Below are 19,406 nucleotides of genomic sequence, written 5' to 3'. Positions count from 1 at the left end.
TTTATTTTCCTTCTGCCTATGGCACACGAAGAAGGCATCTGCTTCTCTGACTGCATTTCTGCCTGTGTAACGTGGCTGACGTTTTAGTGTTTAGTCTGTGCCTTTCCTGAACTCAACAGCACTTACAACCAGACTTCCTCAGATATGTCAGAGCCTCTTAGGTTGACATCTCAAAGTATCTACCAGATTTTTTAAAAAATCCATATGTTCAAACCATCCAAACATAAATAAAACTTATGAGAATACTCATAAGGTGTTGTGGTCTCTCTATGACTGGGACAAAGATGTTCCAAAAACAAGTAATTGAAGTTTGCTAGATGATATAATTCATGATGTATTGGAGACATTGGCCCCAGTCGTTTTGGTCTGTGTTCTGCAAAAGCAATTTGTCTTTCATCTCAGCTTGGCCATCAGGCTCTCCTCATTCTTGAAAGCTCTGCATTGTCCATAAACCCAGATGGTGTTCAGCTGGAATTGAAGTTGGTTAAAAATCATACCAAAATGATCGTACACCAGGATGATTGTGTAGAATACTGTATTCCTGCTTAGCAGAACTCTGGGAACAATAATTAATAGACTTCTTGGCATTGAATTTTACCCTTCTAGACCTCTTCGAAAGGGGGGAAGAAGCAGCTCACTTTTCTCTTTTGGGGGGCAGATGGGGAGGCAGTAATGCTGAATCTTAAAGAAAAATCTAATCCTCCTTTAAGCTCCTTCCGTACATCCCATTTAGCCTTCAGTTAGCTGTAATTTAATGCTTAGGTCACTTTCTTTTAATCGCCAATTATATCTTTTCATTCTTCAATGCCTCCAGATTGGAAGATGACATTTCCACCATTACAATCAAATCAGATAACCATTTAAATAAGAACTTGGAGGTAAAGGTTGGTGGACTGTTAAAAAATAGGTCCTGTGCTGTTTGAGCTCTTCCTGTAGAGCAGTGCTTCTCAGAATTTATTGTCTATATGTGAACAACGTAAGGGTCATGTTGAAATACAGATTTTGATTTAGGAGGTTTGGATTGGAGCCTGAGATTCTGCATTTCTTTTGAGTTCCCAGATGATGCCATTGCTGGTCTAGGGACCTCACTTGGAGCAACAAGGCTTTAAAGCAGTGGTCCTTAACCCTCACTGTGGATTACAGTCACCAGGGTAGTTTTCAAAAAATGTGATGCCAGGACTCCACTCCCTAGAGTTCCTGATTCACTTAGTCTGGGGTAAAGCGCAGACATCTTGTTTTTCAAAAGCTCCCCCAGGTGATTCTAACATGTTGCCAAGGTTGAGAATCACTGCTTTCGAGAGGATAGAATCTTGACTTTGCCGGAGTGAGTGCCTGACTAGGTAGGCCTGCAAAAGGTTTCTCATCGTGTTTGAGACTGTGGATGTTCTTTAGTGCAGCCTGAGACCCATTGACTTTTCTTTGGCTTTCAGCTCTCATTGAGTGAATTCAGACTTCTTGAAATTCGGCAATTTCAGTTGGCAGCGTTTTTTTTTTTTTTTTTTTTTTTTTTTTTTTTTTTTTGCGGTACGTGGACCTCTCACTGTTCTGGCCTCTCCCGTTGCGGAGCACAGGCTCTGGACGCGCAGGCTCAGCAGCCATGGCTCACAGGCCTAGCCGCTCCGCAGCATGTGGGATCTTCCCGGACCGGGGCACGAACCCGTGTCCGCTGCATCGGCAGGCGGACTCTCAACCACTGCGCCACCAGAGAAGCCCCCTTGGCAGCATTTTTAAGTGTAGTTCTTTGGTTGTGGTCAAAAGCATGAGAATATTCTGAGAGAATCTGCTCTTCTACGATGCTGATGTCACTTCCAAGAGTAAAATGTGTTAGTTGTTCTTCCACTTGGATTAGCATCGGGAGAAGAAGTTTAATGTTACTCATGTCAGTTGCATGGTTTCCAATGACAAGGGGAGCATTGACTTGAAAGCCAATTTACTGATAGTGAAGGGGCTCCCCTCTCCAATAAGCTTGTTGTAAACCCTTACATGTGACTGGAAAGCTAGGCTGAGATTATAGAAAACTGGGCTGTTGTCAGCGATAATGAGCCACACACACACATCTGAAGATCCTTTAAGATCTCAAGGTTTGGGGATCATGAGAAAGTTTCTCACAAAAGAAAAGGTTGGTGGGGCTTAGAGCAGAGCTTTTTGTAAATTTCTGCCTCATTTTACACATCATCAAGGTGGGGATGATATCCTTGACCTTTTCTTGTTTTTTCTTTTAATTATAGTCTCATAGAAATTCTAAAAGTAATATTTTATTCTTTCAAGTTAGGGAAAGAGGTCTTTTTATTAGCTTTGGGCTTTAGTTAAGTAATCTTAGAACAGTCTTGTGGGAATTATATTAAATAACCAAGCCAAATGAGAGCACGCTTGCAAGAGACCTAAATCTTGTGGTCATAATCTTGTTCTTTGTGTATCATCCTGGGAGGCCTTCCAAAGGAATTATCATCCCTAGTATTCTCTTTGGCATTTCTGTTTAACATCATCATTTTGTGTGATATGCCACACAAGAAAGAAGACCAGTGATTGATTTCTGTAGTTAAATGTTTTTTTAAAAATCCCTTTAGAATCTGGCCCCAATCCAGCATTCCCTTTCCTACTGTTCCCCTCTGTACTAAGGTCATACATCGAAAACTTAAATAGGCCAGGGTTTTGTCTCTGTGCTTCTGTGCATGCTGTTTCTTCTGTCTGATTAACATACTTTTCCAGCAAGCAGATTTGCAGTATCCCTAGATATAATTGAGATTCAGCCCCTCTGTGGAACATTTGCCAGTTCCTCTCGCTCACTCCAGCGCCCCACACCTCCCATTGCCAGCTGGTCATTTCTTTCCTTTCCGTGTGGGATTTTGCACCCCCATTCTAGTATAGGATAGGGGATTATAATGTTCTCATGTGTTAGTCTCTAACAATTAAACTATTTGGCTATTCAAAGGTAAGAATATATTTGCATCTTCCGCATAGTAGTAGGTATCATACATTTGCTGTTAGTTGAGTTGCATGAAGTAATAAATGAAAGAGGAGGAGAAAAAATAAGAATAGTATGTGTCCTGCTGTCTCCTTTTGGTGAAACTTTAATAAACTGGACTTCTAAGCCTCTACCACTCCAGGGTTAGGTTTTTAGAGGCTTATGGAAAATGCTGATACCTAATTTGGAAAAGGAAAGGATGAAAAATTAGTGTTGGAAATTTGTAGAGGTGAGTGGTAGCCAAGCAGCTTGTTGGGTTTGGGTGGAGTAATTAGATGTCTTGGGACTTCCCTGGCGGTGCAGTGGTTAGGACTCCATGCTTCCACTGCAGGGGGCATGGGTTCAGTCCCTGGTCGGGGAACTAAGATCCTGCATGCCGCCCGGCATGGCCAAATAAATAAAGTAAGTAAGTAAGTAAGTAAGTAAGATGTCTCGGTGTACATTTTATCCTAATAGTTGCTCTTCTGTATTCATAAAATAGAGTCTGGAAAGGCTGGTGATGTTTTTCCAAAATGCCCCACTGCCTTCTTTGATGTATAGTTGAGGTTTTCTGTTGGTCTTGGAAAAGAAAGTTCACTAATGCATGTTAATTATACCAAATCTCAAAAAAGAGCTCCTTCCTCCGTAATGTGATGATGTAAATTCCCAGGTGAGCATATTGAGTCACATTTCAGAACACTTATAGAATCAATCATTTGACACCTAGTCCCAGTAGGGATTTTGCTGATTTTAGCTAATCTCTGCCTTTGCACCTTTCTCTTCATTGCAGCTCTGAAACCCAAAATTGATTTTTATTTCTAGAATTGCATCCATCATTGGCCATGTGTATAAATACCAGTAGTATCAAAATAAAATGAAAAAGCGCTTAAACTGCAAGTAATTGAGTAGTGCTAATCGAAAATCCTTTTCCTAAATCCTATCCACAGTAAAGTTAAATGGTTTCTCCCCAGCTTAGTCATGTTTGTTAAGAAAAAATTGACAGGGCTATTCCTAAATGACAGCTGATATATTCACCCTCACCCTTTTTCCATACTCTTCTACTCCCACCCCCACCCCCAAGCAGGTTTTGGAGACAAGGCCTTTGCTGCTGTGATGGGAAAGGAGCTCCTCCCCAATTTCTGATGTCACATTAGTGCAAAGGTCAGAAATAGGCAGTGCCGGGCTTCCCTGGTGGCGCAGTGGCTGAGAGTCCACCTGCCGATGCAGGGGACACGGGTTCGTGCCCCGGTCCGGGAAGATCCCACATGCCGCGGAGCGGCTGGGCCCGTGAGCCATGGACACTGAGCCTGCGCGTCCGGAGCCTGTGCTCCACAACGGGAGAGGCCACAACAGTGAGAGGCCCGCGTACTGCAAAAAAAAAAAAAAAAAGGAAATAGGCAGTGCCACACTGGCTGGTGAGAACAGTCACTATGGCCAGGTGCTGCTGGCACTTGCCCTTGCATTCCTTGATTAGAAGGAAGAACTGGAGGAAAATCCCTAAGACAAAAGTCTCATTTTAACCTGCATGCAAGCTGGTAAACTTTCTTGGGTGAGGGGAAGACACGTATAATACATCTCTATATCGTGCTGGCAAAGAATCTGGTATTGTTTGGGGCCACTTTTCATGAGGGCACTATTAGAAGCCATCATAAGTTCATCCTGAAACCCTTTGTTTGAAGCTCTGCCTTGGTTAAGAAGTATTTTGCCTCTGGAGCTTGTATTTTGTTCATTTCATTTGTACTTCCTCTCCTGCCATATTTTCTGAAAGGAGGGACTAAACCAATCAGAGTGTTTCATGCTGCCTGTCATACCCTGTTGATTATTCCTACTATTTATGTACCTGTTGTTACTCATTTCAGAAAGATTTCCGAGTACAGGAACTCCCACTGGCTCGTATTAAGAAGATTATGAAACTGGATGAAGATGTGAAGGTGAATTCACATTCATTTTCATTATTCATATTGAAAGTAAAACGATGGGAAAATTATTGCTCATTTCTCTAGAGCTCAAAGTCTAATTAAACAAAAATGAAAATAATATTGTCTGTTGCTTTTTTATTTGGATTCTCTCTAAAATTGTTATGTGAGCTAAAATTGAAGTTTTAATTGTTGTATGGTCTTCTCTGAAAATTGGGGATATCCTGTTTTCCAGATGTTGAAAAGATGCTGAGTATTTGCTTTTTGAATCGCCCGATTCTTTCCACTATGTAATGTGAACATGTATCATCACATCAACAGGACAGTGACGTCTTCCTAGCATCTTATTGCAATCTCTAGTTTGTTGATCTGAGCTCTAAGAAATGTTTGATAATGATATTGCACTTGTTCTAACTTTTCAATCTGTAAGTTGTTTCACATGATTTATACTTGTGAGAGGATTTACTTGGGGGTGGCCTTTTCTGTATTCCTAGGAGTCCACATCCTGTTACAGTTCTCACAGGAAAAGAGCAACTGTCTCTCTTTCCACTCAAAATTGATAGTCTCTTGTATTTGTGTGGAAAGCTAACAGTTTACCACAGTTTTCCCTTTTATTAGCTCACTTCTTCCTCATGGTAACCCTGAGAGATTTGATAGGATAAGAATTGTTAGTTTCACGATTCTATAGATATGGAAATAGACACAAAGAGGTTAAAAGTGTCTCACCCAGAGTAGGAGAACCAAGATCCCAATTCTCACCTCCTACTTCCTTAACTCCAGAGCTCTTCCCGTGGCTATATCCTGCATAGAGCACCTCACCAAGGGTTCAGAGCTTTGTTTGACCAAGAGTTTGAACTTTGAATTCAGACTTGGCAAGGCAGCTTGCATTACTTGAGCACTTACTGTGTGCCAGGCCTTGTGCTGGGTGCTTTTATATATATTATCTCATTTGATTCCCACAGCAACCCTGGAAGGTTGTTATCCTTTTTCTTTTCACTATGTGAAAAATAAAGCCCAAAAGGATGGGAAGCCAGAGATTTTCCCTAAATCCGTTGGCTCTCATACTCATTATCTTTCTCCACATTGTCTCCCTTTGGATTAGAACCTAAGTCCTACCACTTACTGGCTCTATGGACATAGGCAAATCACTTCATCTCTCCTAAACCCTAGTTTCTCTGAAAGGCTATTATGAGAGAAAGAAAGTGCATGGTAGGTGCTAGATAAATATCCTTTTTCCCTCTTCCCTTCTTCTGTCTGCTACCTGCTTTGTCCGTACTCGTGGATTTATTTTACCTTGGAATCTTGTAAGGCTACCACCATCTTATTTTCTAGCCCTGCCCCATAGCCCAAGAGTAGGACATGAGGTAAGGGACGAACTGACTGGTTTGAATGACTTGCTGGTGATTGACAGGGAGGGCATACGTCTGTTACAGATGATCAGTGCAGAAGCCCCTGTGCTGTTTGCCAAGGCGGCCCAGATTTTTATCACTGAGTTGACTCTTCGAGCCTGGATCCACACAGAGGATAACAAGCGCCGGACTCTTCAGGTAATATTGTAGAAAATTAGGCAAGAGCTGCCTTTGCCTTCTTCTGTTGCATGGCTTTGGACCAAAGTTTTTGTTTTTCCTTAGCACTCTGTCAAGCTGATATGTTTAACTGGCATCTTCCTCTACTGCTGGGAGGCAGGCAGACCATATAGCCAAGATAGTCTGTATTTCCCCACCAAGAATCTTAATTTCCAACTCTCCTGTTTTTCACAGCTCAGTGACTGAACTTTGTACTTGGTGAGCTCTCACTATAAACAGAGGCTAAAGTGGTATTTATCTGTTTCCAGATCTAAACAACTTCTGGTTGGAAGCCTTGAGAGACTCCAGAAAAGAACAGTCCCAGGAAGAATAGTCTCACTAACCTCATTAGCCTTTTTGTTTCTTCCCTACTTTCCTGGGAATCCTTTTCTTCTTCTTTCATGTTTCCTTTTTTATTTTAATCCAGCGAATCAGCATTCATGTTGTATGAGGACCCCTTGGTCATTGGCTCTAGAGGCCCTCCGCTCAACATCCAGGCCCTAGTTGTTAGAGGAAAGGTTTCCCAGACATAAGAGGAAGGGTGTGACAGGTACAATAGTGACAGTATTTTCACAACAAAGCCAAGGAAGTAAATTATGCTTTCTGTTTCCCTTTATCTCCAAAGTTGAAAATGCATGCTTTTATTCATTTATCTACAGATATTAAATGAATACCCACAATGTGCCAAGCACTGTTCTAGGCCCTGGGGACTAATACACAAAACAGACAAAAATTCCTACCCTTGGGAAGTCTATATTCTAGTGCAGCCAGACACTGAAAACTTATTTTATGCTGTCTTGAAGGAAGTCTATGAATTTAGAGAGATCCAATTAAAGCTACCTTCAAGATCAATTCAGATTAAAAAATAAAATGGGCAAAGCACTTGAACAGGCCCTTCAAAAAAGAAGATACCCAGATGACCAATAAGCATATGAAAAGGTATACAACATCATTTGTCATCGGGGAAGTACAGATTAAAACCACAATGAGATACTGGTTTACACCCACTACAATGGCTAAAATAAAAAAGACTGACAATACCAAGTGTTGACAAGGAAGTGAAGTGACTGAAACATTTATTGCTGGTCAGAATGTAAGGTGCGATCACCTTGGAAAACTATTTGGCACTTTCTAATAAAGTTAAACATGTTCCTTATTCTAAGACCCAGCCATACCACTCCTACGTGTACACCCAAGTGTGGACATTGTTGTATTGGAATGTTCATAACAACCTTGTTTATAATAGCCAAAAACTGGAAACAACTCAAATGTCCATCAAGATGTAAATATATTAACAAATTGATATATTCATAAAATGGATTACTACTCAACAATAAAAGGAGCAAACTGTTTATTCATACAACAACATGGATGAATCTCAATAATATTAAGCAAAAGAAACCAGAGGAAAAAATTACATAGCACGTACACCATATACTATCACCATCTGTGATGATAGAAATCAGAGTTGTTGTTGCCTCAGATTGGTAGGGGAAGGAAGTTGACTGGAAAGGGATAGAAGGAAACTTTGTCTGTTCTTATCCGGGTGATAGCTACCTGGGTGCATATATTTATTCAAATTCATCAAGCTGTGTACTTAAGATTTCTGTATTTTTTTTTTTTACTAAATATGATAATCAGTAAAATACTAGCATTAAAAAAGGCAAAATAAAAATGTTAAAAAGACCCATTTAAGTATATCTGTTTCCAAAATTCTGTAGAACACTTTGGTGTATGTTTGGAGGTGATTTTTTTTTTCTCCCCCTCATTCTATCCATTGATGAGCCGTTTGGGTAGCTTGAGTAGGTGACATCATCAAGAACATGATACTATATCGTACTAATCTTAAATGAGACCTGGCAGCCTTAAGATGCGCCCTGCTTCGGTCGGGAGGGTTTATTATCAAGCTGGTGGCTGGCAAGAAGGGTGGACTGGAGTTTTGCATTTCAATGGCTTGGGGCCATCACAAAGACAAGGGAAGGAAAATTTCCATCCCCTCCTGTTTTGTCTGATGAGTCACCTTCTTTTAAGATGTGATATATAGGGCTTGCTAAGGATTTCTGTTAGCATGTTGACTTTTCCCTCCAACATTTTATTATGTTGGAAAAGTCAACATGCTAACACACAAAATAATTTAAACATAAGCAGAGTTTACAGTGAACACCTGTATACTGACCGCCTAGATCCTACCGTTAACATTTTACTTGTTTTGTTCCCATGTCTGTCTTTCTCTCTATCCATCAAGTCATCTATTTTTTTTTGAAGATGCACAGCCTCCATTGCTGCTCCAAAGTCAGTTTATTTATTTGTTTTTATTTTTAATTTATTTTTGGCTGCACTGTGTCTTCATTGCTGCGTGTGGGCAAGTGGGGGCTACTCTTCGTTGCAATGCGTGGGCTTCTCATTGTGGTGGCTTGTTGCAGAGCATGGGCTCTGTGTGTGCGGGCTTCAGTAATTGTGGCACATGGGCTCTAGAGCACAGGCTCAGTAGTTGTGGCACACAGGCTTAGTTGCTCTGTGGCATGTGGTATCTTCCCGGACCAGGGCTTGAACCCATGTACCCTGCATTGACAGGCGGATTCTTAACTACTGCGCCATCAGGGAAGTCCCCAAGTCATCTATTTTTATATGCATTTAAAAGTTTACATTCCCCTGAACACTTCAGCATATGTCTCACTCACCATGGTTCACTATTTTTTTCGGTTTTTTCCTTTGCTTTAAAATTGTCATACAGTGAAGTACACAGATCTTAAGTATACATAGTGTGTTGGTTTTTAATTAAAAATCTTTTAATTTTATTATTTAAAGAAAGGGAATGTCACTCTTAGAACGCCATCAGAGCAGACCTTGGTTTCAGTAGCTTTAGTCAGCTGACTTGGTCTCTACCCACCCTGCCTGTATTCTAGTGACTTCAGGCTTCCAGTGTTCATGTCATGTGGAACAAGATTTAAACTGTGGATTTGACATTGTGATTTTCAATTTCAAAATAAAAATTGTAGCCTTGTAGGAACTAACATATATAGATCCGATGACTAGAAAATATTGCAAAAAGTTACTGAATTAGGATTTCAGCAAAGGGATTCAAAATAGATTATAACTACTTGTGAACCAAAGAGCCAGAATATTATTTAGGGGCTTAAAAAGTTATAAGGTTGAATGATAGTCTAACCTTGCTAACCACAGAATGACCAGAAATGTGTCAGTTAAGATTGCTAGATTTGTACAGATGTATCTGGAGGATGATAATTTAGGATCCAGCAGAAGTGGTAATAGTTGGAGGCTCAAATATACAGTTTGTAGAGCATGAGCTACATTTATCTCTTTTTTGTCAGTGTTTGTCCATCAAGTCTGATCATTTGAAGTTTATAAGAGTTTGGTTGTACTACTTTTGGCCTGTAGGCTTGGCCATGGGTATTTAATTTGGCTTAGAAGTCATCATCTTACCTTACTTGTAACTTGGAGAGTAGAAAGCCAGGTGAACTAGTTTCTCCCCAGGCTAATTTTTCACTCTGCTTTTCTTTGTTACAGAGGAATGATATCGCCATGGCAATTACAAAATTTGATCAGTTTGACTTTCTCATCGATATTGTTCCAAGAGATGAGCTGAAACCACCAAAGCGTCAGGTGAGCTGGGAAGGCATTGCTCCTGCTGCTGCTGCTGCTGCTGCTGACTAGAGAGTGCCTTGCCTCCTGGTGTCAGATACGCTCCTTTTCCTCTCTCAGCACAAGTCATTTGCTCTTCTTTTGCTTTTCTTTCTGTAGACCAGATCCATCCTTAACATCTCCTCCTGTTACTCATTTAGGGATACTTTTAACTCAGTGCCTCTGAGGTGGAATTTCAGTGAAAACAGACAAAATGAAAATGAAAGACTTTAGTTACAACAGTAAAGTGAAGCTCATTTCGAGGTATCCTAGGAAGTCTGTCAGAGTTCTTAATCTGGGATGGGAGAGCAAGTTACAGATTTTAGATTTCCAAGAAACAGCTTCTGTGTGTGCATAGTGGTGTCTGGAGTGAGTGGACTGGGTTTTCTCTTAGTCTAGATTGTGGTTCTCTGCACAGTGCACTGGCTGCACTTTAGAATCACCTGTTAGGGTTTAAAAAATACCAGTCCCTAGGCCCCGCCCCTACACCAGCTGAATCAGAATCTGTGAGGGGGAGGCCCAGGCATTAGTGCTTTTTAAAGCTCTCCGGATGCTTTTAATGTGTAACCATATTTGAGAACCACCATTTAAGCAACCTTTCTAAGCAGTCATGAGAAAGAATGTGAGTGTCTGCCTTTCCTGCTCTTCTGTCTGCTCCTCTCCAGAGGTCACACCATTGTTTTTCAGCACTTTGGGTGCATAAAGCTCTTAATTGCAATTGTGATAGACCCCTCTCCTGTGTAGCTCATCATTTTAGGCATGCAGATTGCATGACTCACTAGATGTAGTAGAGATGCTTGGGGGATAGTGGCAGAGTCTGGCAGGAGCAAAGCTGAGCCTTGATCTGCTTTCTCTGTTTTGTTAATAAAATTTTAAGTGTTTTTAATGAATTATTTCATAGTGTATTGTCCTTAGAAACAGGAGTCATTCAGTAACGACCATTCTCCTGTGCCGTCTCGTGTTAATAACGAGTAAGAGAGTGTAGGAGAAGTGGGCATCTTAAACACCCTTTGTAATCCCGACCCTGCCTGAGGGTCTTTGGGTTAGCAAGCCCTCTGCACCTCCTTCCTAGAGCGGGGTGCCTCACTGCGTCTTCGTTCTTTCTGGGCAGTCTTTGCTACTGTAAACATCCTTGACTGGAAGCTGTAAGGCGTTCCAGGGAGCTTTCAGTCGGATGTTTACAGCGGCAGGCTGCCACGGTCGTCCCGCTGTGCATCGCCTTTGAAACATTGCAGGTTTGTGCCCACGGCTCAGTTCCTCTCTTAGTGCTTCCCTCCTCTCTGAGAAGTCACCACAAGAACTCAGACCACTTCGCTTCCTTCAGAACAGTTGATAGCATTCACCCATTCTCCTTGTTGGAATTTGTTTCAGAAGCCCCCTTTAGACCAAGGTGGTGAGCTCTGTGACAAAATCAGGCCTTGCTCGGGCTCCTTGCACCAACTCCTGCTTGTTCCCTGGGGCTGCCTGCCGAGCCAGCTGGCTAGAGAGAATGGTCATGTCCTCTCCCTTCCTCCAGCGTCCTCAGTGCTTCACTCTCTTAGGGTGTCAGAGAGCTCCTTGTTACATCCTAGCCTGACTCAGAATGCTATGATCCATCTCCTTTAAAGTGTGTCTAGCTGAAACAGCTCAGTTTCTGAACTAAACAGGTTCAGTTCTTTGCAGGTGTTCAGGCCATTGATCGGCATCCTATTCGGGAGAGCTACTGCCTGGCCTTTGAAAGGTTGAGATTGCTGAAAGCTGGCCTGAAATTCTAAGATAGCACTTTTAATCCTCTGTAGACATGATGTTTTCCCAAGCTCCAAATTGGCTGGCACCTTCCTTAAGTCCTTTAAAAGCGCCTACTCTCCAGAACTCACCCTTTCTGAAGGAGGGAGCAGTTCATTCTTGCTACTGAAGCAAATGTGCTTTTTTCCAGTCTGGGGCTGGCTGCACAGCACTGTGGTGATGGCTCTAGGACGTGAGGCTGCTCGTTCTCTGGCGTTGTCTATCAGACTCTACTTCTGAAGAGATTCTAAGAGCAGGCACTCTGGTTGGGGAGGCCACTGCTAAAGCTGGGCAGGTGCCCCATTCTGGATTGATCCAGTCATTCAGAGATTGTTCTAGCACAGGGGGTGATTTCCCACTGCTCGGGAAAGAAATGAGCCAGAAATACTGAGTTGTGCATCTAAGGCCCTTAACTTCTCTGAGATGCGTGGGGATGTCTTCTTGTTCTTTGGGGAAGCAAGACTACTCAAGCAGAAGATAGTTGAGGCCTGACTTCTGCCCCACTAAAACTGTGAGTTGAAAGTTCCTGCTCATTGAAATGTCATTTCCTCTTCACCCATTTCTTTAAACCAATCATAATCACTCCCTTACTAGCTTGACCTCCATTGGCGGAATGAGTATTCATAATGCAGAAGAAGCTTAGATATGCCTCCTTCCATTCCAGTGATTTGAGAGCTGTCATGCCTGTCCTCACAACACAAACCTTGGTGCCTCTATTTGATACTCACAGAAGTGTCCTAGACACTGCCTAGTTCATAAACAGCTTAAGAGCATACAGTAGGCATCATAGGAGAAGCTCTTTACATGTTCTCACAGCTTTTGGCAAGGGATATTTTAGCTTCTGAAAGTGGTACTTAAAGGGTTTGCTATTTGTCTGGCAAAAAGACCATATTCACTTGCAGATTAGCTACAGTCAAGGATAACTGGAGACAGAACAATGACAGGTCAGGGCTGGTAAATGCCAGTGGCTCCCTACTCCCTAAGACTTCCTGCAAGTTAGTTCTAGGGGTCTGAGTCCTCTGTACCCTCTCATCACCCAAGAGCTTTTCCAAGTTAGTTTGGATTTTAGTGGTTGATGTTTCTTGTAGAATGGGAAGGGAGTTCTGAGTGGAAAATAAATTCATTGAACCTATTTCAGGAGCCTTGAAAAGAGCAGTTGGCCTTTGTTTCTTCGCTAAGGAGGGTGTCAGTATTATCCCTGTCACAGCCAAGATCAAGTTGACTGGCTGACCTTTATTTATAATGGTGAGAAGTTGGAGTTGAAGTGGAGGTGATGTTGTCACAGTTAAGTTGTTCTGGAAACTGAGACCTAGATGAAAATAAAAGGGGACCTCCTTTTTCTTCTGCCTCAGCATGATCATGTCCAGGGTTCAAACTGTTTGGGCCTGAAGCACAGAATGCATTAACTTAGAAAGTTGGTTCATGTTTGAGGACTAGCTTAGAAACCCAGAATGTTACAAGTGTCTGCCTAGACTGGGTGAATGGCCATTAGGGAACCTTGTCATGCAGAGATCCAAGTTCCTCAGGGGCTAGATATCAGGAGTCCTAGTTTTAGTATCCTGGGCCCCCAGTCACCGGGCAAGCAAAAGAATACCCAACCCCGTTCTTTAGCAGACAGGCGTGTCTCCTGCACTACGGCCACGGAATCCTAGAGGTAGCAAGAAATTAGGGATTCTTTTCTATTGCTAACAGCTGTTGGGTTCAAGAGAATTTGTCATACTCCCAACTTGGGTTAAAAAAAGTACTTTCCTACCTCCGGTTGTCTGCCTGGCTCTATGAATCCATTCATCATTCAGCAACTGCTTATTGAGTGCCTGCAAGGAGACAGGTGGTAGCGACAGTGGGGAGGGAGCAAGAGAGAGCGAGGCTTTGCCTTCACAGGGCTTTCATTCTAGCAGGGAAAGTAGTAGAATTTTCCAAGCAAGTACAAAAAAACTGTAATGAGAAACGGACTTTGGAAGCACAGATTGGGGATGGGGTCAGTACCAACTTTGTAAATGTCACTCTGGAGAGCTTTGGTCCACAGGGTCTCTATACCTTGAAGAAGTGTCTTCTTTTCCTCTTTCCTTGAACCTGGGAAACTTAGTCCAGAACATGGAAGTGAGTAAATTTAGCTGATATTTTGCTCAACAAGCCCAAGTGGTTGTATGTTTCTGTTGTTTTTGTTGTCCCAGGCACCATGTGTCGCAGGGCCCTCCGGAGCAGACGCCGATCTGTGTCAGTGGTCAGGGGCCGGCCAACCCTGGACCCTCAGGCTGTAACCATGCCGTAGTGTGTGTAAACATCCTACACTCTCAGCTGTGAGCTCGAGGTGGCTGGGAGAGGGTTGTTTACTCCTTCTGCCATGGAAAACGTCAGCTGAAGAAAGAACGGTCTCTTCACCCAGCAGATCGGCCAGAGGCCACCCCACTGGAGGGCTGTCCCTCAGGCCCCCTGGGTTGCGCTTCTGTGGCTAAGTACCACCAAACCAGATGTGATGCTGGATAGACATGGCCTCAGTGACCACAGAGCTCTCGACATGCTCTGAAAAGCTGGGCTCTTGCCTACCAGTGTTCTTGATCCTGACATTTGATTCTGAAATTCCAATCCAGAGAAAGCCCTGTTTCCCTTTCCCCTGCTCGTTCCCTCCTGAGGTGGTGGGAACGAAATACAGAGAGTGCTGCCTATTTGGGAGATTGGGAGCCAGCCTGAGAGCATGGTATTTGGGGTGCTTGCCGTTAGCACTCTTCTCAGGTCATAGGCCTTGACGGCATTTACTATCAAGCACTGCTAGTGCGTGGTTTTTAGTTACAGTAATTATTTGCCCATTTGCAACTCATCACGCAGTGGGTGATTACTCTGTACTTCAGAAAATTGGCTGTATGTTTTGTGAAGCCTATGGAATCTGTTATTTTTAGTGTGATTTAGCACAACTGGTCTCTTCGAATTCCACTTTCTCTTGGCTTCAGATGTGGAGAGCTCAGCGTTCAGCAGGCAACTGCACAGCCCATTTGGGGGAAGAGTGGAAATTCACTGTGGCAGCTGCTGAGCCGGCTCTTCCCTCTTACCTGCCCCTCCTTCTGCCCCACAGGAGGAGGTGCGTCAATCTGTGACTCCTGCCGAGCCCGTCCAGTACTACTTCACGCTGGCTCAGCAGCCCACTGCCGTCCAGGTCCAGGGACAGCAGCAAGGCCAGCAGACCACCAGCTCCACAACCACCATCCAGCCCGGGCAGATCATCATTGCACAGCCTCAGCAGGGCCAGGTCTGTGAACCGCGGAGGGTGCCGGCCCAGCCAGACAGCACCTCTTAGGTTTGGGATGGGCAAAGTGTGACTGGGGCAGAGGGGCGGTCAGGTCACCCGGTCCTGTAGAGGACTGGATTTGAGGTCTGGAGACCTGGGCTTTTCCCCAGATTCAGCCACTGAGGTGATGTGTCACCTGATCTCTCTCGACCCTGGTTTCCTTGTGGGTCATATGAGGAAAGTGCAGTGAGCAAGACATTCTCCAGGATCCCTAAAAAGTTTTAGGAGGAAAAAAATCTTTATATTGCCCCCATGAAGAATAGTGACATCTTTTTTTTTTTTTTTTTTTTTTTTTTTTTTGCGGTACGCACACCTCTCACTGTTGTGGCCTCTCCCGTTGCGGAGCACAGGCTCCAGACACGCAGGCTCAGCGGCCATGGCTCACGGGCCCAGCCACTCCGCGGCATGTGGGATCTTCCCGGACCGGGGCACGAACCCGTGTCCCCTGCATCGGCAGGCGGACTCTCAACCACTGCGCCACTAGGGAAGCCTAGTGACATCTTTTAAGTGGACTCCGTGCCTGCTGTCTGTGTCTCCCACCAGAATTGGAATTTGTACCCTCAAGGGGGAGATCAGGCATCATTGCCAGCTTGCATACCTCTCCTCTCCTTTTCCCCATCATTTCTGTGTCCCACCAAATTTGTGTCAGGTGACTTTCTTTTTACAATAGTAATCAGAAGATTCCTTCTCTGTCTGAAAGCAGTAACATCCACATGGTTGGGGATCATGAGAGGCTGAAGAGAACTATGTGTTTTTGTTTTTGTACGTCTTTATTGGAGTATAATTGCTTTACAATGTGGTGTTAGTTTCCGCTGTACAACAAAGTGAGTCAGCTATACGTATACATATGTCTCCATATCCCCTCCCTCTTGAGCCTCCCTCCCACTCTCCCTTTCCCACCCCTCTAGGTGGTCACAAAGCACGGAGCTGATCTCCCTGTGCTATGCGGCTGCTTCCCACTAGCTATCTATATTTGGTAGTGTATATATGTCAATGCTACTCTCACTTCGTCCCAGCTTCCCCGCCACCCCCGTGTCCTCAGGTCCATTCTGTACGTCTGCATCTTTATCCCTGTCCTGCCCCTAGGGAGAACTATGTTTCCTGAGCTCTGACTCCAAATTCCCTGCCAATCATTAATTTATTTATTCATCAAACATTGAACATCCTCTTAGATAAAGTCCAATGCTATGTGTTGGGGACACAAGCATGGATAAAACAGTCCCTATTTTAAAGAATTCAAGAATCTAGTTGGGGCTACAAATACTTGAAGGTTATACCACTTGCCACGTGGGAAGTATAAGATATTCTTAGGATTGTGTAGAGGGTTATGGGAGCACTTCAAAGTGGGTACCTAACAAAGATGTGAGGGAGGTGGAAGGAGATGTCAGAGAAAGTTCCCTGAAGGGAATAATATGAGTCTTAGAGGGAACAATGGAAATGAATCAAATAAAGAGGGAAGGAGGGCTTTCCCAGGAGAGGGCACAGCACGAGCAAAGGCTTGGAGGTGAGAAACAGCACGGGGAAAATGGTAGGAGGGGAGGGTACAGTCAGCATAGCGGAACATCTAGGCAAGTTGAAAAGATAGGCAGAGGACACATCCCAAACAGCCATGTGTATTCTAGTAAGGAGCTGGGTTTGCCTAAAGAAAAAAAGGTTGGGACAGGGATAGATTTAAATATTACTATGATTTTAGGATTTATTCCCTGCCCATTTTCTTATCCATGTAACAGAAATTTATTGAGTGCTTGCTCTTTGCAAGACACAGTCTTAGGCAGACGGGGTTTAAAGATGATCACAGCCCAGTCCCTGCCTCAAGGCATCCGCTGCACCATGATGCCTGAGGGACTTTCTTTGGCTAATGCTTGTGCCTCTGCAGTGGTGAGAGCTTTACCTGCCAAAGGCTTATCCCTGTACAAAGCAAACTTCAAGGGAGTCTGCCAAGAGCTGGCTCTGATTGGCTGGCCGTTCTAAGAAGCTCATGGCTGTTGTGCCCCGACAGCAGGGCATGCCATATGTGATTTGACATCTGCCATGCTAACACGAGCCCTCGTTTTCCTGAAATGATTTAGAAATACCTTGGAAATCCTCTTGGGAAAATTGAGTTGGTGGTACAGTGATGAGTTGGCAGTGTGCATTTTTTTTAGTCAGTGAGAATTTCACCTACCTCTTCTTTGCCACCCCAGACTTGCTCAGCTTGGAGCTGATAAGGCTTGTGAGGGTGGTGAAGTTGGTTCCTCCCAGCATCTCCTGTTGTTTCGCTGTCTGGCTGGTTCAGGGTGGCCTTGTGCTGTGTCACACCTCCCCGGACCTACAGGAATCGTTGTTTCAAATTGAGTTCAGATACCTTTGCAGGACCAATACCTATTAAAGTTGGAAGAAAAGCATAATTTGTTAAAGTGAATCCTGTGTTTTCTGTCATAAAATTGGAAACATTTATTACTGGAGGTTTGGGGAACAGGCTGAGTTGGAAATCATGGTGTGAGTATAGGAGGTGTTTCCTGTTGACCTAACCCACTGCATGTATTGCCCTCTGTCATCTTTCTTCCCTACCCTCTTGCAGTTTGTAGTAATTTCTCCTTACCTAATAATCCCTTGAGTCCCATCTACAGTTCTCAGAACATATCCCCTTCCCTTGTAACTTCAGATGCAGAGTAGACCTGTGCAGTCAGAAAGTGAGAGCATCAGAATAACAGCATCGATTGAAGCCCAGGATTCATTAAGACTCTCAGAGTTGTCTTAAGAGGTGATTCTTAATTCAGAGTGGGGAGAAATCATATCCAAAGTGAGGGGTTGGGGTGCAGGTGTGGTTAAAAGGCTCCACTAGCACCACTGCCAGATGAACAAGATATGCTGGGATCTGTAATGGTCACATCTAGGGCTAAAGTTTTGAGATTAAAAGAAATGACTGATCCTTTTGACAGTTTGAATCTGCTGTCTCTCAAAGGAGCAAGTTTCATTGGGCAGTCCTCTAAGTGTGTGTGAAACACAGAATCTTCATATACATTCGACAGAAATTCCTTAAATCTGCGATTCCTGTTTCTAGAAAGTTAGAAGTCTGGCTTTATTAAATTCCGTTACTTACGGTAGCCCTAGTTAAGGTCCAGGTCTTAACAGTGTCCAGGTCTTAAGGGTGTTTGCCTCGCCCGTGGAAAGCAGTGCTGTGATCCAGAGCAGCTGGCTGGCCAGAGTGGGCTGGAGTTGCTCTGCTGCTTGAATGGGGGTGAAAGCCAGTGTGCCCTTTGTGTTTCTTCCAGTGTCCTGCATGCCTGAGAAGGAGCCCAGGGTCCTGAGCTTAGTTAACCCATACTGATCCCACTTTCCATTTAGTTTGCCCTCTAAACTCACCTGCTCCAGACTTGACTTCAGCCATGTCTCAGGCAAATTATCGTGGTTGCTTTTGATTCTCTTGTACCGTATGTGCCTTTCTATCATTGAAGGGGCTGTGAAGAGTTGAAACGTTTGAAGCATAGAGGTATTCGGGGCCAAGGCAAATATTCTGTACTCTGAGTCTAAAAATCCGTTTGGCCTTCCTGTCTTTTATTTTGGAGAGTGACTTGAACAGTGCTCTGAGCCCAAAGGACTCTGTAGGTTGAGTATTGTTAGTGTTGCGATGAGGTCAGGCATCCATGGAGGGGGTTTGCTCCCGGTGAACTGCTCGTTATTAACCCCTTGGTAGGCCTAATGGCTCTGGGCTGGAGCTCAGTCAGCTTTCTCATGACTCTTCCTTCCAGACCACACCCGTGACCATGCAGGTTGGAGAAGGTCAGCAGGTGCAGATTGTCCAGGCCCAGCCGCAGGGTCAAGCCCAGCAGGCCCAGAGTGGCACTGGACAGACCATGCAGGTGATGCAGCAGATCATTACGAACACAGGAGAGATCCAGCAGATCCCGGTAAGTCCTGCCCTGCCTTAAGGTCTGCGTGGCACTTTGCTCAACAGTATAACAGGAAATAGTTAAAGATTTCTCACACACACACACAGACACACACACACACAGACACACACACACACAGACACACAGACACACACACACAGACACACACACACACACACACACAGACACACACACACAGACACACACACACACACACACACACACACACACACACACACACTTTGTTATAAACCTATATTCCCATTACCCCAAACCACAACTTGCTTCACTGTACACGCCCTGCTTTCCTTTAATCCAGGTTCGGGCTCACCACGATGGGGCAGCTCCTCTCCATTTCCCCTCACTCGGCCTACGCAGAGAAATCATTGTAACCACTATTCTGTGCCAAGGCCCAAAGGC

General features: G+C 44.0%; 1 protein-coding gene across 5 annotated transcripts in view; it reads left to right on the top strand.

The window, feature by feature from the left end:
- Window positions 1-19,406, top strand: part of NFYC (nuclear transcription factor Y subunit gamma) — a 63,037-nt gene that overhangs the window by 36,108 nt on the left and 7,523 nt on the right. For all 5 annotated transcript variants that reach the window (XM_060140398.1, XM_060140399.1, XM_060140402.1 and 2 more), the window contains exons 3-7: window positions 4,804-4,875; window positions 6,294-6,407; window positions 9,954-10,049; window positions 14,902-15,075; window positions 18,846-19,004. In XM_060140398.1, the coding sequence (XP_059996381.1) occupies window positions 4,804-4,875; window positions 6,294-6,407; window positions 9,954-10,049; window positions 14,902-15,075; window positions 18,846-19,004 (615 nt within the window). The remainder of the gene's footprint in view (window positions 1-4,803; window positions 4,876-6,293; window positions 6,408-9,953; window positions 10,050-14,901; window positions 15,076-18,845; window positions 19,005-19,406) is intronic.

Source organism: Lagenorhynchus albirostris, chromosome 2, assembly GCF_949774975.1.
Source record: "Lagenorhynchus albirostris chromosome 2, mLagAlb1.1, whole genome shotgun sequence".
Taxonomy (NCBI): domain Eukaryota; kingdom Metazoa; phylum Chordata; class Mammalia; order Artiodactyla; family Delphinidae; genus Lagenorhynchus; species Lagenorhynchus albirostris.
The sequence above is the reverse complement of the archived record's forward strand: the minus strand, read 5'-3'. Positions and strand labels throughout refer to the sequence as shown.